General features: G+C 42.3%; 1 protein-coding gene across 1 annotated transcript in view; it reads left to right on the top strand.

Annotated features, from left to right (window-relative positions):
* The first annotated feature begins 2,840 nt into the window (after positions 1 to 2,840).
* LOC126460492 (NAD(+) hydrolase sarm1-like) overlaps positions 2,841 to 23,316 on the top strand; it is a 1,203,839-nt gene continuing 1,183,363 nt past the window's right edge. The window contains exon 1 of the mRNA XM_050095920.1: positions 2,841 to 2,928. Within this exon, the coding sequence (XP_049951877.1) occupies positions 2,863 to 2,928 (66 nt within the window). The 5' untranslated portion in view covers positions 2,841 to 2,862. The remainder of the gene's footprint in view (positions 2,929 to 23,316) is intronic.

Below are 23,316 nucleotides of genomic sequence, written 5' to 3'. Positions count from 1 at the left end.
AAAGTACAAGTAAGGGAAAAAATTCGAAAGTTGTCGAATTGTGATCATATTGCATAAAAAATATCTTTTTGGCGTTAGAACTTACACTCTATTCGTCTTCCGTCAAAAGCAAAATAGAAAAGATTTACTGCATGCAAACATAAAATGTAAGTTATAGTTATTTTTTTATTAAGTAAATGAAAAGTATTTTATGAGATGTTCTTCCTCTACATACGTAAACTGAATTCCCTACATGCTTCTTATTCTATATCGGAGCCAGTCTCAGTAACCAGAGTAAAGGTTTTGATACGGTGTTGGAATTCCTGAAACCGATGTCTTGCCGGTATGGATATCGATAACAGGTAAAAACAGTCGGGACTCTGGATTTCCGGGATCAACAGACTCTATCTGTGGACGCACAGTTAGGCTGTACGGAACTCCTGGTGCGCGAGTCGCGCTCGGCCAGTTTTTGTAGCATTTAGAGCACTCTCAGACCGTCGGAAATAGCAGTGTAGTGGTACAGCCCTTGCCGATGGAGGGTAAATGTGGCACGATCGAGTGTGTACGCGGCGCGAAGCCGCCGTTGCTGGGTAAACATCGCCTAGACCTAGAGGCAGGACGGCCCCAGTACCGTACAGGGGAAGAAGGCGAGAGGAATCCGGCAGTGCGGACTGTCAGGTTATTGTTACAAAAAGTTATCGCCTCCGTCAGGGAATATTATGAAAATGTACACCGCTTCACTTCTTTTTCCCCGTGATTCAGTATCTGGATTTACACAAAAGTTGCGGATTTAAAGAAAATACAAATCTCGTTTCAGTATCTTTCAATAAGTGTTTTTGGAATCCACACGTGCAGGAATGCTTGTGCGAGCATCAGTTTGTACTTGGCATATATGGAGGTCGGCTCACGATAATTTTTTTTCGCTTTCGGGATAAAAAATGAAACAGGAATTTGTGACAAGTGATGTAAAGAGTGGTTAATGAAGTCGTTCTCACAGGAAGTTACCCCTCGATGAAAGTGTAAATACATGAGGATGAGCGGAGAAATAAATATGAAAGGCTCAAAGCAGAAAGGTGGAAGGAGCATATAGAGCGTCTGTACAAGGGCGACGTACTTGAGGACAATATTATGGAAATGGAAGAGGATGTAGATGAAGATGAAATGGGAGATACGATACTGCGTGAAGAGTTTGACAGAGCACTGAAAGACCTGAGTCGAAACAAGGCCCTGGGAATAGACAACATTCGATTAGAACTACTGGGAGAGGCAGTCCTGACAAAACTCTACCATCTGGTGAGCAAGATGTACGAGACAGGCGAAATACCCTCAGACTTCAAGAAGAATATAATAATTCCAATCCCAAAGAAAGCAGGTGTTGACAGATGTGAAAATTACCGAACTATCAGTTTAATAAGTCACGAATGCAAAATACTAACGCGAATTCTTTACAGACAAATGGAAAAAACTGGTAGAAGCCGACCTCGGGGAAGATCAGTTTGGATTCCGTAGAAATATTGGAACACGTGGGGCAATACTGACCCTACGACTTATCTTAGAAGAAAGATTAAGGAAAGGTAAACCTACATTTCTAGCATTTGTAGACTTAGAGAAAGCTTTTGACAATGTTGACTGGAATACTCTCTTTCAAATTCTAAAGGTGGCAGGGGTAAAATACAGGGAGCGAAAGGCTATTTACAATTTGTACAGAAACCAGATGGCAGTTGTAAGAGTCGAGGGAGACGAAAGAGAAGCAGTGGTTGGAAAGGGAGTGAGACAGGGTTGTAGCCTCTCCCCAATGTTATTCAACCTGTGTGTTGAGCAAGCAGTCAAGGAAACAAAAGAAAAATTCGGAGTAGGTATTAAAACCCATGGAGAAGAAATAAAAACTTCGAGGTCCCCGATGACATTGTAATTCTGTTAGAGACAGCAAAGGAGTTGGAAGAGCAGTGGAACGGAATGGACAGTGTCTTGAAAGGAGGATATAAGATGAACATAAAGAAAAGCAAAACGAGAATAATGGAATGTAGTCGTATTAAGTCGGGTGATGCTGAGGGAATTAGATTAGGAAATGAGACACTTAAAGTAGTAAAGGAGTTTTGCTATTTGGGGAGCGAAAGAACTGATGATGGTCGAAGTAGAGAGGATATAAAATGTGGACTGCCAATGGCAAGGAAAGCGTTTCCGAGGAAGATAAATTTGTTAACATCGAGTATAGATTTAAGTGTCAGGAAGTCGTTTATGAAAGTTTTTGTATCTAGTAGCCATGTACGGAAGTGAAACATGGACGATAACTAGTTTGGACAAAAAGAGAATAGAAGCTTTCGAAATGTGGTGCTACAGATGAATGGTGAAGATTAGATGGGTAGATCACATAACTAATGAGGAGGTATTGAATAGGATTGGGGAGAAGAGGAGCTTGTGGCACAACTTGACTAGAAGAAGGGATCGTTTGGTAGGACATGTTCTGAGGCATCAAGGGATCACCAATTTAGTATTAGAGGGCAGCGTGGAGGGTAAAAATCGTAGAGGGAGACCAAGAGATGAATACACTAAGCAGATTCAGAAGGATGTAGGTTGCAGTAGGTACTAGGAGATGAAGAAGCTTGCACAGTATAGAGTACCACGGAGAGCTGCATCAAACCATCTCTGGACTGAAGACCACAACATGCCCAGTAACAGCTGTGGGTAAGAGTGTGGCGTGGGCGAGCCGCGGTGTACGGCGAAGTTGCTAAGAGGCGGCGGTGGCGGAGGTCAGGAGTGATGGCGGTGGGAGGGAGGGGGCGGGGCGCCACCTGTTGGGGGCAGGGGCCGGCGCCGGGGGCCAGCCAGCCGGCCGGCAGTGCGCCGCGCGCCGCCGCCGCCGCCTCCTCCGCCTCCGCCGCCATGGGCGCCCACGCCAGCGCGGAGCAGCAGCGGCAGCCGAGCAGCTGCAGCTGCCCGCCGCCAGAGGTACACACGCAGCCCAGCCGGACTCGGCCGTCCCGTGTGCTCGTCTCACTCACAGTTATCGATATGTAAACCGTTACTGAAGCTGAGTGCCTTCGCGCCCGAATTACGCTTCTCCTCTTCCTCTTCGCCACGCCTCCCGCAACCTGCGCTTCCCATCACGAACGGCGCCTCCCGCTCCCTGGCGCTACAAAGTCCTCCACGTGCACCCCAGCTGCACTGTCCCCGGCGACTGAACGCTCATCCGGTGCCCGAATACGACGAGCGAATGCCGAGCCCCGCAGACAGTGCGGAGAGAACGGAACTCTGGATTTAACAAGGGACGCCCCGTGAAGAGGGGAGGAAGCCGCGTCGGCCAGCGCCCGCCTCCTTCCTGCTCCGGACGCCGCACTCTGCCGCCACCGGTGGCACAATCGACTGTTTTCAACAATCGATTGGTTAGTGTGAGTCGATTGGTTTCTTCGTTCAGTCGGTTTTTTCAGTCCAGCGACACAACCGAATGAAACTAGTATGCTTCCACGTCAGCTATATAAGTATTTCCTCTCACTCACCGTGTTTGAGTTGTTTCACTTAATGCGAGACAACCGACTGAAACAAGTCTGCGCCGGTTGCGGCCCTTATATGGATGTTTCCACTCACTGTTCGGATTTGAATAATTTTTCTTACATTCGATTACACATGGAACGTGACTATAGTTGACAACTTTTTTAGAGACAAATGAAGGATCTCATTTCAAGCATATGCGAATGAAAAGTATATTTATAAAGTAAAGTACACTCAAAATGAATGCATTTACGTACTGGAATTCGAATTTTCGTACTTGTGGCGCTAAATATCAATTTTTGCTTGGTTCTAAAATTTTAATATCTGGTGCTGCACTTTAAATTTGTTTAGGGCTATATATAAATGAACAGTCACTCCTTAGAACTTTTTATTAGTGAAGTTTCTTCTCATTTTTTCGGTACAAATTTTGCAATTGGTTTTAAACTAACTTCCCGATAAGCTGAAGACTTTAAACCTTGAACTCTAATATCAAATATCTGTCTCTTAACTCAGCACTGGATGACAACGCAATATTGACCGGCTTTCTTTCCTGGTGTGTGACGGAGCGTGGCTGCTTGCCGTACCGCTGCTATTTTCCTGTTTTCTTCTTCCAGTCGCGAATGTTTCGCGCTTAAGGACGACTGCTGCTAAGTTTCCCTGTCAGCTCGAGTCTCTCTAGCTTTTACATTCGCGGTCTTCTCGCGAGATATGCCTATGAGGAAGCTCATTTGAACAGAACGTGAAACGAGCGTGAAGTTTACCACACGTCTTGCTGTAATGTCATCGACTGAAATCGACTGAAAAATTCCACACACACAAAACGAAAAAGCGGAAAATAGTTATATACATAGAAAAACTTTTTAATGTAACACTGTTTTCAGTTGCCTTTTCTAGGCCCATGCAGATTCCTAAAGCCATAGTCTTGAAAATTTGTGCTTGTCAATTTTTAATAGCTACGACTCTCCATCCAAAACTGAAAACTTAAGGCGTAGGTATGTAGCTGGTGACGTACTACAAAATATTTACCTTCCACGCAAATAAATGGGTGAATTTTCAAATGATGTTGCATTTGTGCACATCATCACACATTGCCTATAAAAGGCAATGCAAACCGCCGCTACAACGAGTCAAGATTCTTCTCCTCTTAATACGTCTTTATGTGAACCATTGCACTTCTCTTTGCACCCCCACCTAGGGGTGCAGTACGTCCGGATTTCCCCGGATTTGTCCTTATTTTGAGGACGTTCAGAGGCGTTCTGGAGGGATTTTTATACAACTGTCCGGGGTAAACCTCGATCTTGATTGGAAATACATTACAATTAAATCTTAGTTAAATTTCATTAAAGGAGGATCTAACTATATATTGTTTCTTCGTCTTAGTTTATTACAAATGCAGTGACAAGCACGCTTAGGCGCTCTCTTATGCGCATACAGTATGTTCCAGAGTTCTCTTTACAACTAGAAACGGGAATAGGTAGAAAGGTCCGGTTTGCGGCATAATGTTCGCACACACCTTAAGCTGTTTTTCTCTTATTTTGCCAAGTTAGGGGCTGGTACAGCGTGCGGAATGGTTCGTACAGACCAGATCTGACATCCAGGTCCTGCGCAACCCCGCTGCACTTTTCTCTTCTGGCGGGACTTGGACGAACTGTGTGCTAGCATCAGAGCCGCAGCGGCACACTTTAACGAGGACATGCTAAGCCGGACATGGGACTCGAATATCGCTCAGATAACCTGTGTGCTACACACGGCGCACTCACTCAACGTGACCAGCCGTCCCACATCGCCACTTATTTCTAGCTCTGTCCCGAAGTTTTTCAAAAGTAATTCGGACTCCTATTTCTCCCGGATTTTACAATTAAGAAACAATTTATCCCGAAATGTACGTTCATTTTACCTGCATCGTTATGCTGTTACTGAAAGAGTATTTCCCAGATGAGTAATATACGGAGCAGTGACAAAACATAGTTTGTTGTAGAAACTACATAACCAATGCAAGTGACTAGAGTAAATTATTACGAAATTTTATTTGAATGTTTTCATAAGGCTGTTGAAGAATACAGACATGGTTAAGAAAATTTACAGCACTGATATATACTGTAAGCCTCCTTGCACTCGATCTTAGAAGGATCCAGTAAAATATAAAGTAACGAAAATTTTGCAACAAGTTAAAGTGATAGTCTGCATTTATTACACTCAGTTCGCACTTTTTGTGTAATATCAAAATTTTTGTTTAATATGTCCCGAGTCTAGCGCTAGAAAATACGGCCACTTTAACAGAGTGAACTGTGTTAAGCGGCTACTAGAACCGTAGGTGTATATGAACAGTATGCCGCAAACCCCGCTTTTCTACCTAGCCCCATTTCTGAAATATATGTGATCAAAGTTTGGAACACTCCTTACATTCCACACTTCTTTACTGAGAAAACGAGGAGCCGCCGACAACGGGCGACCGCATGTACCGCGCGACACCACCCCGCCCACCAGACAACTGAATGTGTTAAAATGTCATTTGCCTTTTTAGTCACTGTGCAGTATAGAATTGATTTCATTGACGTTGATTTTCCTGACTGCAGATTAGTACTACGTGTGAATGTGAACGTCTCCGTAATGCGCTTCCACAAATCGCTGTCACTCTCGAGTGTACTGGGTCGCCAGGTGGCGGGCGGCCGCTGTCATTGTTAGCACTGGAGCGCAAGCGAGCAACCGTTCCCCCTCCCATGTGCCCGCTTCCCGGGGAACATCGCGGCCGCCTGCCGACTTATGGTCTACAGACTTTTTTTTCTGTCCGGGAAAATAATCCAATTTCACCGACATATCCGGGGTTTTCCAAGTTTTTGTCCTGGGTCGCAGGCCTACCCTGGTGACAGGCCAGGCATATCCCTTCACTTAGGACCGCCTTCCGCCAGTATAATGTAGTACTGCTTCAGTTCAGGCTGGTTTCACTCAGAAGAATGAATGGCTAGCTCCGTTTTACTTAAAAGAATGATTACACGGTTCAACTGACAGAATAACTACTGTAAAGAAACAACGAATAATTTAGTAAATATGCAAAAAGACAACGGTGTCAAATCTTTTCATTCGATTGCTCCCACAGACTACTTTCAATCGAAAACGAAAATGAATAATAATTCAACCGACAGGTAAAATTACAACCTCTGACACGACTGTTGTCGTTCGGTTGCTCCCACGGACTGGCTTCACTCGTATCAATGAATTAGTAGCCCAAGTGGACTGTATCGTTTGTTTTCATTCGGCTGCTCCCACAGAGTAGTTTCACTCAAAAGAATGAATGAATAATCCAAACGATACGCATAACTAGAACTGAACGAGTCGGTTGTTTTTCGTCGACCGAATGAATCGACTGTCGCCATTCAGTTGTTTGGGCCCGCCGCCTGGGGCCGGCAGGAGTGCTCCGACTTGGGCGCAGCGCCCGACGCGTCACTTTGTGGGACATCTGCAGCACTTTTTAATGTCGAAAGACATCGGCAAGCAATGTCCGTTTCCTCCTCACCTGTCCACAGTCGAATGTACTCTGGTTCACTTTTTGTGGAACGGCCTCACCAAATCGAAGAATTACTGTCACTCCCGCAGACGTCTGTTCCCTAAAGAGAAACATCTTCCTGGGACCACGAATGTTGCCGGCCTAAAATATCGTCAAAAAGCATGTGCAGACGACAATTTCACACGCACTTACGATATACCAGCTACGACCCTGTTCTGTTTCGACACACCACTTGCTACGTGGTCAAATCCATAAGTACAAGCAGTTTTGTATTACTATTGATAATAATGTGACCGAACTGACGCAGTTATTAAACGGATACAGCCCATTATGCCCACGCTCAAATGAACTTTAAGGAAAAAGCCAACGCTCCAGCCCCATATCCGGGGGACGTCCCCGAGATGTAGTCCAGCGTCTTCGAACGTCCGTCTCACGCATCGGCCCGCTACAGACTGCGGTGAAGTTGGCTCCGCCACACTCCGGCACAGGGGCCTGCGAGGTCGCGTTCTCTCCACCAGCAGGGCCCTGTCACCAGTAAAAAGGCAACGTGGCCGACATTAAGGATAAACACATACAGGCCTACTTTCAGCCGGCCGCAGTGGGCGAGCCACTCTAGACGCTTCAGTCTCGAACCGCGCGACTGCTAGGGTCGCAGATTCGAATCCTGCCTCCGGCATGGATGTGTGTGATGTCCTTAGGTTAGTTAGGTTTAAGTAGTTCTACGTTCTAGGTGTCAGGTCCCATAGAGCTCCATGAAATTGTAAAAACGATTTCGCTCACTTTCTTTTGGAGCTTAAATCATCCTGTGACGTATGTTTATGAGTTTAACTCATAATTACGTCGCTTCTTTGTAGAACAGTTTAATAATTACAAATGTATACTTTACAACAAATGCAGTTTACAGCATTTCATTTACTTTTAAGAGAAAATTAATGATTTGACATGGATGGCTATGTTTATGAAACAGGACACATTACAGGCATTCGATTGCCTACATCGAAGTATTTTGACATCCTGCGCCGTCTGATATGTAAAGTAATCAGTAGACCGAGGACCTTTAGGCTAAAACCTTTTCTGTTCCTGAGTTCCTAGTTGCCAATAAACTTGCACTTTGTGTTTCGTGACTAATTAAACTCGAAAACGTCAATTTTATAGCACCTAAAACTGCCTATTTCGACGTTAATGTCTATTTTAGCTTTAATCTCCTAAAAGATACCAATTACTTTAATGTAACAAAATTACCGTATTGTCAAAAGATAAGAATCGAAAGCGGGGGGACTATTTGGGTGGGTGGGGTCGGGGTAGGGGGTGGGGGGAGGATGGCCAACTGCCTGATTGCACGAACAAAGATATTCGTAGGCCTTGAACTGACCTCAGATTAAAAAGTAAAGTACACAAGGGCAGAATTACAGCTGCCTAGCCATTGAAGTAAAAAAAGAAAAAAAAACCTCTCCTTGGCTATAAACGGACTCTCATTGTAGGAAAGCAAGGCACTTGTCGACTTTTCACTCTTTTTTATCCACCCGCAGGGCGTAATATACTGCTTCTAGTTTGAGTGCACGAACAGTTCAACAGAAGAAAATGCCGATAACGGCTAGTTCGAAGTGTAGTCGTATAAGACTGGCTGCCAGACTTTCTGCACTATATGACATACGGAAAAGTTATTTCTTTACTGGAGGAAGTTAAGAAGAAAATCAATGAAGAACCAAATGAAGAGGGAATAAGATACGAGCAAAAATGGCGGAAGATTTTGCAGAACAACACCAGCCTGAAGGACTTGCGCCCACCAGCATACATACTCAGCGGAAAATCGAGCTCTACTGATTCAACATCCTCGTTAAACATGCCAAAAGTAAATAACCCCTATATCACACCCGTTGATGTATAACGTTCTTTGCGGCATATAAATTAATACTTACAAACAAGCGCCGTGTTTTTGTCTGAGAAACCTAGAAAAGATTTTACCTATTTACTGTGAAACCAGCTATAATCTGAATGTTTGAAACCACTGATGTATCTACCATTTATTAAATTACATATTACATGTATCTCGGCTTATGGCTATAGGTGTAACACATTTGTATCTTGGGAAAATTAAAAAGGTTTCGTTTCAATTTTGACATTAAAGTAGTGTAATTTTTGCTGGCTTCTGCAACTGAGCGTATTTTAATTTGCCTTGTTTTTAATCAATAATACTATGCTTATATGTTAACACTGTGTATTTTACATTATATTTAGTTTTTCTGCATAATATTTTTAAGGCGTATTTTAGGTGCCTAAAATGCACTTTTTTTACGACCTAGACACCTAGTAATCAAACTAACGTCAGACTCAAGTCGTATGCACATGGCATGTGTGATGCATCAGTAAAACGGAAATGACAAGTAACTGCGACACGAGCTATAGACATGAGTAAAATGTATATAGTGTGCCCACTATCAAAAAAATTAGAAAACTTTGAGCAAAATCCACCTGTTTTCAGAGTTATGTTGTGTGCAGTCGAAAAGTATCTGCAAAGACGGAACATACTCCATGCATGGAGGTATATCTGTTTCAGACAATTTTTCACGTAGCTCTGTAACAATATTTTCACTTCGTTGTGAGGAGCACATTGTTTTTCAGTTCACACCTGTTCTCAGCGTCTACAATAATACTAGGTATGACAGATAATGTATTCTGCGATAGCCGCCAGTCCGTAGACTGCACGTCATGAAGCACTCGTTCTGCCCAAACACCTTTCTTTATTTGAGGCAAGATCTCACTTCTCACTCGATCGGCAATGTCGGGAGACAGTTCGCAGAGGACGCAAAATCTCTCGTGCTCTCGATGTATCGTAGTTCGCGCCGGTATCGGTTAGCCCTCATGAAAACACCTTCCCCACTAACAATGTTGAACGGCCCACGCACACATCTGCACACACTATTGCTTGATTGTCTCCTTTTCACTGTTACAAACTGTCGTAGGTGTAGAATGTGTGAAAGTTTTGCAAGTGCCGGCAGGAGTGACCGAGCGGTTAAAGGCGCTACGGTCTGGAACCGCACGACCGCTACGGTCGCAGGTTCGAATCCTGCCTCGGGCATGGATGTGTGTGATGTCCTTAGGTTAGTTAGGTTTAAGTAGTTCTAAGTTCTAGGGGACTTATGACCACAGCAGTTGAGTGCCATAGTGCTCAGAGCCATTTGAACCATTTTTAGTTTTGCAAGTATGCCTTTTCATGTTCGTGGTGCTTCCCTTGTATATGACAAACGCATGCATCCCTCTCTGAATGTAACCCACAGAATTATAACTGTCCCTTTCAGCCACTATCTGTTCTGTCGACTACAGATCATATTTTTTCTCGTATGATTATTATTCCTACGTCCGCTCCCGGTAGCTGAATGGTCAGCGCGACAGAATGTCAATCCTGAGGGCCCGGGTTCGATTCCCAGCTCGGTCGGTGATTTTCTCCGCTCAGGGACTGGGTGTTGTGTTGTCCTAATCATCGTCATTTCATTTCCATCGACACGCAAGTCGCCGAAGTGGCGTCAAACCGAAAGACTTGCACCGGGCGAACGGTCTACCCGACGGGAGGCCCTAGCCACACGACATTATTATTATTGCTACAATGTCCCAGTTTGAAATCTGGTGGATAGTCCCTTCAAATGTTGGTGAAGTTCAAGGAACACATTTCATTGTCCCGTACGGGAAAGGCATTGTCCATTTCAGTTTGTTCTACTTTATTTTTAACGGCGAACGTCGCCCGTGGCAGGGGATGATGAGGGGAGCCTGCGATACACAGCCTCCTCCCGCGGTCCCGTTCCTAAACCATTGGCCTCCTGTCGAATATGACCGACATCACATCCTGCTTCGTCCCTCCTCTAAAGAAGAAAGCAAAGCAATCAGTATGACAAGCGGCATGCTGTCGGGGTGATCCCAAGTGTTTTATGTGGTCGGGCTAATTTTGCCCACTCGAAGTTGATATTTTCAAAACTTCTGACATTTAATATCTTACTTTTTCTTCATTTACATTGGCTCCAGATGCTCTACAGTACGAATCAACCACTGTTGCTATCGTCTTTACATCGTCATTACTCCTTATAATGACCCCTATATCGTCAGCATAGGCTCTTATAACTGTCTTATGTCCTGATAATGTTAAGCCTTTTAATCTAGCATGGACATGTCGGAGGAAAGGTTCCAGCGAAATGGCGAAGAGCGACATGGACAGAGGACTTCCTTGAGGAACACCTCGTTGTATTTGCATCGGCCTGGATTGTTGACAATTCAACGCAATTTTAGCATTTATTCCAGTTGCTATGTTCTGTATAACCCTATCGTTGAAACCTATTTTCTTCAATGTCTGTAGAAGATATTCATGATTTACTACATCGAACGCTAATTTATGTTTGTTACAGATGTTATTGCACTGATATCCCTGAATTCTGCTAGATTTTGAAAAACGGTTCTGCCTTGCGAGCAGTTCTGATGTTGACCAATAATTTTACCTGTAACGCATGAAATTCTCTTGTTTACTATTGTAGCTATTAATTTATAATCAGAATTCAGCAGTGAAATTGGACGAAAATTATTTAAATCGTTGTTTCCATTATTTTTTGGCACCAGAACAATTTTACTCTCCTTAAACTCAGCCAGAATCATTGTACCCTGAATAACCTTATTTACAATTTCCGTGATTTTGCACCTTTTATTGGCCAGTAACGGATGTAAAACTGCTGGTAGACAATCCGGTCCTGGGGACATTTTTGGTGGAGAGGCGCACAGAGTCTCATACACGTCCTCTTCACTGACAACCTCGAGAAAATTTTCGTTTAGATTAGATTAGATTAGATTAGTTTTTCGTTCCATAGATCCGTGCTGAGGAGATCCTCGTGGATGTGGGACATGTCAATTTTTTTTAAAGCTGAAATAACAATACTAATAGTATGAATATATACAATACATCATTTGTTTCTATTAAAAAATTCGTCAATGGAGTAGATTGAGTTGGCCACTAGTAAGTCTTTCAGGCTCCTTTTAAACTGATCTTTATTTGTAACTAAATTTTTTATGTTTACTGGCAAATTATTGAAGATGTGTGTTCCTGAGTAGTGGACCCCTTTTTGAACTAAAGTAAGTGCTTTTAAGTCCTTGTGCAGGTCATTTTTGTTCCTGGTATTGTATGTATGAACTGAGCTATTTGTTGGAAAAAGAGATATATTATTTAGGACAAATTTCATTAATGAGTAAATATACTGAGGGGCAGTAGTTAGTATACCCAGTTCTTTGAAGAGGTTTCTACAGGACGTCCGTGAATTTACTCCACAAATAATACGTATTACACGCTTTTGGACTCTGAAAACTTTTGTTTGACTTGAAGAGTTACCCCAAAATATTATACCATATGACATTATGGAATGAAAGTAGGCAAAGTATGCAAGCTTTTTCATTTTTATGTCGCCTATGTCTGCTAACACTTCTGTGGTGTGCTCTTCCCAACTGAATTTATTATCAAGTTGTAATCCCAGGAATTTAAGACTGTCAACCTCTTCTATCTGCTCTTCGTCGTATTTTATGCATATGCTGGGTGGAAACCTCTTACAGGTTCTGAATTGCATATAGTGAGCTTTTCGAAGTTTAATGTCAGTGAGTTGGCTTTAAACCATTTATTAATATCCATGAAAATATCATTAGCAGATCTTTCTAGAACTACACTTGACATACTATTTATTGCAATACTTGTGTCATCTGCAAACAAAACGAACTCTGCTTCTGGCAGTGTAACTGATGAGAGATCATTAATGTACACAAGAAAAAGCAATGACCCTAAGATGGATCCTTGTGGGACACCACATGTAATTTCTTCCCATTCTGATGATGACTGATGACTTAATTCACTAGTCCCTTGCACTGACACCCTTTGTTTCCTGTTAGTGAGGTATGACTTGAACCATTTTGCAGCACTGCCCGTGACACCATAGAATTCTAATTTACTTAGAAGGATGTTGTGGTTCACACAATCAAATGCCTTTGACAAATCACAGAAAATACCTGCTGCTTGTAATTTGTTATTTAATGAATTAAGTACATTTTCACTGTAGGTGTAAATAGCCTTCTCGATATCAGAACCCTTCAGAAATCCAAACTGTGTTCTTGATAATATGTTATTTGTGGTCAGATGGTTGAGCAGCTGCCTGTACATTACTTTTTCTAAAATTTTTGAGAATGCTGGCAAAAGTGAAATCGGTCTGTAGTTTGATGGTATCTCTTTATCCCCTATCTTGAATAGAGGCTTAACATCTGCATATTTTAGCCAGTCAGGAAATGTCCCAGTTATAATTGGCTGGTTACACAAGTAACTTAGAATTGTACTAAACTCACAAGAACATGCCTTAATTAACTTTGTTGATATTTCATTGTACCCACTAGAATGCTTTGTTTTTAAAGATTATGGAAGTTATTTCTTTTGGTGAAGTGAGTTATATATTCATGTTGAAGCTATTTGTGAAGGCTAGTTTCAGTTATCCAAGGGCATTATTTACTGATCCTGAAAGTCCCATTCTATCAGTAACGGATATAAAGTACTTGTTAAGTAGATTTGCCACACTATGCCCATCAGTTACTAATGTGTCATCTACCCTTATTGCTATTTGCTCCTGTTCCTTTCTGGTTCTACCAGTCTGCTCTTTCACTATATCCCATATTGTTTTTATTTTGTTCCCTGACATTGCTATCTTCTTCTCGTAGTGCATTTGTTTAGACGTCTGAATTACTTTTTTAATGTTTTACAGTATTTCTTGTATTTAGCTAAATCATCAGCATTGGAGCTATTCTTGGCCGACAGATACATTTTCCTTTTTGTCTTACAGGAAATCTTTATTCCTTGTGTAATCCATGGTTTTATTATAGACTTCTGTTTAATTTGAGTAACTTTTAGAGGAAAACCGTTTTCAAACATGGTACTGACATTGTTCATGAATGTGTTATATTTTTCATTCATGTCATGAGCACTATAAACATCTTTCCAGTTCATATCTTTGAGCAGTTTTCTGAAACACTCAATTTTTGGTTGATTGACTACTCTCCTGTACTCAGATTTAGCGGTCTTGATAATCTGCTTGCAATTTACATCTAAAACAAGGAGCTGCATGTCATGATCTGATAGTCCATTTATAACAGGTTTTATGATATGATTTTGTTCCTTTGATTTGTCTATAAAAATGTTATCAATGGCTGTCCTTGAGGATTTAGTGATCCTAGTTGGAAAGTTTACAGTGTGAGTTAGATTGAAAGATTGCATTAGAAAATCTGTATTAAAGTCACCAGCAACCAAAATTTCTTTGTTTCTTCCTGTTAAATAACCCAAAAAAGCTTCTAGATGATCTAAGAATAGATTATAATTTCCTGCAGGTGCTCGGTAAATAGTTATTATTATATAGGATCTGTTATGGAACTCTACTTCTGTTGCACATGCTTCTAGATGCTGCTCTAAACAGAATTTATTAATGTCAATGTTCTTGAATTTATGGCAGTTTTTGATAAATGTGGCAACTCCTCCTCCATCCATATCTACTCTGCAGAAGTAGGAAGCTAGCTTAAATCCTGAAATGTCTAACATATCTATATCAGTGGTCACTTGATGTTCAGAGAGGCAGATTATGTCAATTTGGTTAGATGAATTCAGTTCATCGATACAAATGAGTAGTTCATCAACTTTATCTCTAAGTCGCGGAATGTTCTGGTGTAATAAAGATAACTGATACTGCGTACTAATGGGATTGTAACTGCTTTGGCGAAGATGAACTGGCAGTTTCTGATTACTTTCTGTTAAACACTGTTTAAATGGAGGCTATATGATAAAATCTGACTCCTGTTCATCTGTTTTCTCAAACTGAGTGTGTCTGCCAATCTCTCTTAAAACTCGTTTTCTTTCCCCCTTCCCTATCCTAAAAAAGGCATCCCTCTGACAACTGTGACCACTGGTATTTTACCACTTGTGACAGTGTCCCCCCTTAAGTTTTCTGCAATCATCCCAGACAGTTTTCCCTTCCCTTTCCTATTGAGGTGAAGGCCATGCCTAGTGTAGTCCCACCTATCGATAGCATCCACAGGAATCAAACCAATATGGGACCCTATATCCGTCCTAAGCAGCCACTCCAACTCCAAGTTCACCCTCCCTACGGAAGAGTTCAAATGAGGCCGATCATGGCGTCTCAACACAGACACAAATCCCACACTCGTATGCTTCGTTGCTGATGCTATCTTCACCAGGTCACTCTTTATGGAATATTCAGAGTCTCTGTCAATGCTATTTCCCGGACCACCCACTATAACCACGGCATCCTCCTTTGTGAAATCCTTGCATAAAGCACCTACATCCTCTGTTACCTGATCCAGATCTGCACTAGACTTGAAAAAGTTTGTGACCTGGTACTCTGGACCTAGATTTTCCTGCAGTAGTTGGCCAACACCTCTACCATGGGAACTACCTAACAACAGAACTTTCTTTCTCTTTACAAATTTCCCTACCTTTTTCAAGTCCTTGAAAGCTTGTTGTGCCCTTTCTACAGCTTCAGCTACATGAGGCTCATCCGATTCTGACAGAGGCAACAGGTCAAATCTATTTTCAAGATTTATGACAAAGCTGTCTGATGCTCTCCTTTGCCTGTTCCCCCTATTACCTGTTGCCACTTCCCACCTCTGTTCACCCTTCTCCCTCTTTAACCTGTCCAGATCCTCCCTTGCCTTGTCTAAGTCAACTTGAAAAGCTGCAGTTTTCCCTTCCTATTCCAGTATTTTCGTATCTCTACTGCAGATCCTACAATACCACTGGTGAGCCTCATTTATGTCCCGATTTCCCACGCCACTACATTCGCCCCAATGAAAGAAACTACAGCACCCATCACACCATACCCCGGAACTAACGATCATACGGCATGTCACACACTTCTCACTCGTGGTAAAAACAGAAATCGTATAAGCTGATTTAAGTAGTGACTAAAACGTAAACAAAGGACCCTAGAAACTATTCAGGCAGATATAAATAAATTGAAAGAGTACTGAATAAAAAAAACTGGTGATTACATATAACTCACTCTTTACTTACGATACGCGCGCGTGAAATTAAGCCTAAAATCCGTGCTATAGGCGCGAGAAGGAAAATAAACTTCTTACCCCGTTTAATCTTATTTTATACTTCACTAACACTTCCACTAATTCAACAACACTTATATTATATTTATAACACCTGTACACGTTTAAAAATAGCTTAATAACAACGCTTTTTATAATTATTTAGTGCAGCAAATACTCGAAGAGTCTGTCAGCTGTGGGGCTAGGATGTCAAGGAATTCTTCCAACGAAGCATCACTACTTTGATGTACAGAATACAGCTCGCAATAATAATGATAAATATCGTCCATGATACCCTGATGGGTTCTGAGAATCGTACGGTGTTTTGTTCGAATTTCATCAGTAAAAGTCCTTCTTCCGTTTTTTGTATGCTTCACTAAATGACACCGAATTTGCCTTCGATTTTATTTTCAACCCTTCCATTTGACTTCTCTTGATATTAAGTAACTTGGCTTTGACTTTTTTGATGTCTGGTATCCGAAGTGAGGAACCTGTTGAGACTTGATCATACAGATCTCTCAAAACGCAATAGTAATATTCTATAGTGCATTTCATTTCTCTTGCGCTCTGGGAACTGTATTGAATAAGAACCATCCTCAACTTGGGGGACTTCGCCATTTTAAACCACCAGTCGATAGCAGTAGCAATCTACTACGAGCTTGCAGGCATATTGCCCATGTTTCTTTATTCAGGTCTTCTAAATCATGATTTACTAACAAAGAAGTGTTCAAATTCCAGTGATTCTTGAATCGGAGAACTGGCTGTCTTGTTAGATTTATGCAAGCTAAGATACTTGAATGGTCTGAAAAGTACGTAGGAATGGTTTCTTCTTTTGTCACGGAAGTTTCAAGATTTTTAGAAATATATGATCTATCATTTCTGCTACGTGATGTTGCTGTGACATAAGTGAACTCAACAATGGAGGTGTATTTCATTTCCCATATATCCTTTAATTCTAAACCAGTAACTAGTTGTTTTAGTTCACTTGAGAAATTAAAATTAGGTAACTGATATTTTCTATTTAAAACACAATTAAAATGACGTCCAAGTAATAACTGTCTTGGAGTTTCCTTAACAAGTATATCAGGTCATCTTTGAAGAAACGTGCCCTGTCAGCTCGGTGAGAACCACCTGAAGGGGCATACAGGTTGATGCTAGTCACGTCATAGATATTTAGTCCTATTCCCCTTCCGGATTCCAGACGTTCCACCTCGCAGCCTGTAATCCTTTCCGTCATCAAAACAGCTGTTCAAACACTTGTTTCGGGAGATACAGTTATGTAATTGACAAAACCTGGAATTACGAAATCCGAAATTAGAACTTCTTGCAACAGGGCAATATCAGTCGCGGATTAGTAGAAAAATTCCTTAAGGGCCGATAATTTCAAACCGGACGTAATTTTGTTTATGTTTATAGTGGTGACAGATAAGACTACGTCACTGCGTTGTCCCCTGTCACTGTGTAGTTGTTTTGATAAACTAATTTTGTTTCCAGTGGGTCAGGGTTCAGTTAAGATACACTACTGGCACCACGAAGATGAGGTGCTACAGACGCGAAATTTAACCGACAAGAAGAACATGCTGTGATGTGCAAATGATTAGCTTTTCAGAGCATTCACAAAAGGTTGGCGCCGGTGGTGACACCTACAACGTGCTGACACGAGGAAAGTTTCCAACCGATTTCTCATACACAAACAGCAGTTGACCGGCGTTGTCTCGTGAAACGTTGCTGTGATGCCTCGTGTAAGAAGGAGATATGCGTACCATCACGTTTCCGACTTTGATAAAGGTCGGATTGTAGCCTATCGCCATTTACCGTATCGCGACATTGCTGCTCGCGTTGGTCGAGATCCAATGACTGCTAGCAGAATATGGAATCGGTGGGTTCAGGAGGGTAATACGGAACGCCGTGCTGGATCCCAACGGCCTCGTATCACTAGCAGTCGAAATGACAGGCATCTTATCCGCATGGCTGTAACGGATCGTGCAGCCACGTCTCGATCCCTGAGTCAACAGATGGGGACGTTTGCAAGACAACAACCATCTGTACGAACAGTTCGGCGACGTTTGCAGCAGCACGGACTATCAGCTCGGAGACCACGGCTGCGGTTACCCTTGACGCTGCATCACAGACAGGAGTGCCTGCGATGGTGTACTCAACGACGAACCTGAGTGCACGAATGACAAAACGTCATTTTTTCGGATTAATCCAGGTTCTGTTTACAGCATCACGATGGTCGCATCCGTGTTTGGCGACATCGCAGTGAACGCACATGGGAAGCGTGTATTCGTCATCGCCATACTGGCGTATAACCCGGCGTGATGGTATGGGGTGCCATTGGTTACACGTCTCGGTCACCTCTTGTTCGCATTGACGGCACTTTGAAAAGTGGACGTTACATTTCGGATGTGTTACGCCCCGTGGCTCTACCCTTCATTCGATCCCTGCGAAACCCTACATTTCAGCAGGATAATTCACGACCGCATGTTGCAGGTCCCGTACTGGCCTTTCTGGATACAGAAAATGTTCGAAAGCGGCCCTGGCCAGCACATTCTCTGGAGCTCTCACCAATTGAAAACGTCTGGTCAATGGTGGCCGAGCAACTGGCTCGTCACAATACGCCAGTCACTACTCTTGATGAACTGAGGTATCGTTCTGAAGCTGCATGGGCATCTGTACCTGTACACGCCATCCAAGCTCTGTTTGACTCAATGCCCAGGCGTATCAAGGCCGTTATTACGGGCAGAGGTGGTTGTTCTGGCTACTGATTTCTCAGGATGTATGCACCCAAATTGCGTGAAAATGTAATCACGTGTCATTTATAGTATAATATATTTGTCCGATGAATACCCGTTTATCATCTGCATTTCTTCTTGGTGTAGCAATTTTAATGGCCAGTAATGTATAACAGTTTTCTCGGAAGGCTGAACATGGAATAACACTTCAATTAGTTTATTAGTTACTGACCCTTGTTTTTTTCCTACTTCTGATGTTTTCTCTTGTACCGCAAGCAGACTGATTTCCTGGTAAACTTTCTGATTTGTCCTCCAGTGATTCGTGTAGGACCATTTCTGACCGAACGTTCTTTGGGCTTGGGTCGCCCTTGCCGGATTTTCCCTTCCCTTGGTTACGAGTTACATTCTCATTTGGTTGCGTCGGTATTTTACTTCGCGGCTTATCTGGAGCAGTTTCTGCTGCCGGAGCCTGCCCTGAGGTGTTGATCGTGGTTTCAGTTTGGCCACCACTTCCTCGTCCTTTATTAACATCACTTACTTCCTGATCGACGGAAACAAATGGAGACTACAGTTTTGCAACCTCTCCCTGAATTTCTGTATTAACATGTAGCTGCTGATCTTTGCAGTCGGCTACTGCACCTGTTGTTTCTTGCAAATTAGCACTGATTACACCCTCGTCATTTTCTGGTACCGTATGTGTATTATCTTTCTGTTCATCTGTTTCCATTCGCATTTTGCCTTCCGGTTCCTCTGCCTCCTCATCGCACTGTTTTTGCTTGCTGCGAATTATGGGAGTTGGACAGTACAGCTTGTCCTTTTGAAAAACTATCAGTTGCCTCCAGAGGTAGTTTTTTCGGCTGCGTTTCAGTTTCACGAGTAGTGGAAACAGGGTTTCCCTTTGTCGTTAACGGGGGAAATTGACTCATATCGTGAAGGGCGACATCAGCTTGGCCCGCTGCGTTGACATCCTCATCCAGTTGATCCGGGCTGTTCTTTGGTAACAGATCATTTAAGGTAAGCTTCTGACGCTGTATCAAATTACTTTTAAGAACAATAGTTTGCCGAGGACATTCGTATCTGAAGTGGCCGGTTTCGTTACATATATGGCATGTAGCTTCCTGACCTGTATAAACAATTTATGCGTTATACCCGCAAACAGTTATCTGAGACGTAATATTCGTCCATCTCTACATAGCGGACCCAGTTGAAACACTGCAGTTTAAAGCGAGGCAACCATCTTTCATTTGCAGTTGGTTTAACGTCCCCGTAGTTTGAAAGAGCTTCCTTATCTTATCATTTTCAATTTCAATGGGAAGATTCAAGACACGAACGGTTTTGTAATAAATGTCCGCCCTATAGATGGAAATCTTACTTTTATAGCCATTTCTATTCAGAAAATCTACTTCATAACCCCAATTTCGTAACACTTTTATCAACAGTCGCAGCACTGATTAACTTGACAAAAACACAGTATTTTTGCTGATCCAGTTGCCAGGTATGGACGACTTCAGAATTGAGACCTGTTATCTGTGTAATCCAGTCATGTATTTCCAGGGATGTCGGCTGAACAGGACGGGATTCCTTGTCAAAACAAATACTAGAGTATTCTTCCTGAGGTTTTTAGCAATGGTTAATCCGGCGGCGCAATTTCGGTCAAACAACCGAAATTCCAATTAGTAGCAGCAAGACCAGAAAGAGCGATTACATCACAAGGAAAATGAACGAACACGGAGATTAACGGACGGACAGCACTCGGCGAGGCTCAAGTACATCGATGTAAACACGGAAGTGCAGCGCAGCAGTTAAATGCAGCCACTCTCTAGCGCGGCCGGCAATTAACACTAGGTCAGCAGTCTGTACACCACTGAGATCAAGGCTGTCCCAAACTTGGACGGTACGAACTTTGACAGTCGCGTGAGCTACTGTTCACCTGTCATACTTGGACCGTACATAAACGATCAAGTAGCCTAGCCATTTATTCTCATAGTGGAAGCCCCCAATACGTTACGAGATTGATCTGACAATGAGAACCAAATTTTTGCAGGCAATCGTTACAGAACTTGAAGCAGTTGTAATTTGTGTTGTAGCGTTTACATATGATTTTAGGCGAGAAATTCAAATACGTGGAAAGACATTTTTCGAACCCTGTGAATAATACAAGTAAAATAAGGGTTTTTCACGACTTACCGTTTTGCAAAAATTATTAACAAATCACTTTTTTGACGACGGAATCACCTTCCCTGACGGTGCCGTATTCACAAAGACTATAATAGATCGTGTGCAGCAGCATCTTTCGAATACCTGTCACATATCTGAAGCTGACATGAAAGTGAGCGGACGTGCACGGCACAGCGTAGAATGACTGCACTGTTATTTTCGTGTCGCACTGTCCTCCATAAAGGTTGCGGATTTGTTGATAAATGCTATTTTCAGTGTGTTGAGGTACACCCGAGATTTGTAACCATTTCTTAGAAGTGATTATGGTTTGAACCTCAGAAGTCAAGAAAATTCCCTGGAGGGGTTTTTCGAAATTTGCTCGAATATGCGAGCAGTAAAAAGTAAGTCTCCTCCCATTTGAAAAAGGATTTGTCGCATCCATAAAATCTCTTTTTGACTTTCTACAATTCGTGGCCTTGGTGCATTTTATAACAATCGAACACCCTTCGAGGTTAAAAATAGAATTCGCAATACGACAAATACACCTTTGACCCCTGATGCTTGTATTGCGGAGGACAAGGACAATTTCTGCTTAAGAAAGAGAGGCGATTTGGAGAATTTTATTTCTACTGATTTCACATGTCACGTCACGATACTTCTGATGAAGGAGATTTGCTTCGAGATTGCGATCTTAGTGATTCAGCGAGCTGAAGTAAAAGCGTTACTCACGATGCATTAAAATAATTTGCAGAATACACCGCATTCAAGTGCAAAACATTGACAGTTCATTAGGAATCACAACAGCAAAATGTTATGTCAATACGAAATTAACAGTTAAACGAGCTTGCTTCTCCATCGTCTGAGTGATTTGCTACTTTATAATGTTTCGAAATTATTTTTGCATCGTTTCGCGCAGCAAATATTTCACGTTGCAAACGCGCGATGGAATCATTAGCAGCACTAGTACAAATAAGGTTTTCCGCAATCAAAAAGGCAATCATTGACTTGTATTTAAGAACGAGAACTTTCACCCGCATTAGATTTTTGAATAGAAGAGCCAGATGGGATCCAATGAAGTGTGCTTCGGCGAAAATTAATGTTCTCTGGACTGCGTCGCCTTCAGCAACTTCGAATTACATTTTCCGCGTCAGCAGCAGCAGGTAAGTTCTGGCACCTCTGTCATAATATTCTGTACGTATGTCTTAACTAAAGTAGCATGGAGGATCGTAAAATATTCAGCGTAATCAATTTATAGACAATCATCCACACCTAGTTTTAGATATTAACCTTTTAACGGTTACAATTTCCTTTCGAACGTGTCTAAAAGTATTCTCTGAAAGATTTTAAACCCCATGGATGAGAGGCTGAAAATCGAATGGCAAGAGACGTGAAAAATTGTTCTTCTGTGTGAGATTCCCATTAGCGAGTGCGCGGCTTCACCAGCGCTGACTTCCAGGTCAGTGACCAGTCAGCCACACTGACCAGAGGGTAGTTGCCGGAATGGCCTGCCTTTCTACTCCACGCACCTTGCTGGGGGGCGTAGGTAGACACGGCAGGGGACGGCATATAAGCTGTTGCCTTATTTATTTATTTATTTTTTAACTTTTGTTCACAGCTCTTGAAAAGAGGATGCGAACATAACCCACAATGGAATGGATATGGATAACACTGGCAACAATCACTTCAAATTTCGTGAACGGTTTCGTCAGGCAAAGGAAAAAGAGTAGATTTTGTTTTAGTAATGATGTTACGTCATGACAGTGAGGTCATTATTCACTTTACTCAGGCCGCTACCAGTGTCGACACTGAACAATATCCAATCGAAATTAAAGTGATACACCGCCACTTAGAATAGCAGGCGGCCGCTGGGCTGCAGCGTTGCCAATTTATCGACAGTCTCGCTAGATTAAGCGACGTTTTAAAACTGTTCAGCGATTAAATTTGCTTATGACTTCTCTGACGACTTTTTAATCGTTTCTTCAAGCACTACGTATGTTCTCTTGAAAATATATCTGCCGTAACTCCTAGTTTTTTTGGAAAACGTTAACCAGATTCGAAAAGAACAACTGCTTGATACTCCAAAAAGCTAGAGCAGGGCACTGTGAAATCGGCATTTGTCTCGTGCCACTTGCCTCGTGTCATTTCGGAAGAGTGCGGGTAGCTCGGGATGGCATTGTTAACGCTAAGGCCATGCTCAGCTACATTTTTGCACATATTCGTTTCTTTATGTTGCGTCGTGTATGGTGAGCGAATACTTAGTGGTGTAGTAGAATTACCAGTGAAGAAACAGTGCTACACTCAAAAGTACAGAAAAGAATGAAAGAATAAACCTGAATTTAGAGG

Source organism: Schistocerca serialis, chromosome 1, assembly GCF_023864345.2.
Source record: "Schistocerca serialis cubense isolate TAMUIC-IGC-003099 chromosome 1, iqSchSeri2.2, whole genome shotgun sequence".
Classification (NCBI taxonomy): Eukaryota; Metazoa; Arthropoda; class Insecta; order Orthoptera; family Acrididae; genus Schistocerca; species Schistocerca serialis.
The sequence above is the reverse complement of the archived record's forward strand: the minus strand, read 5'-3'. Positions and strand labels throughout refer to the sequence as shown.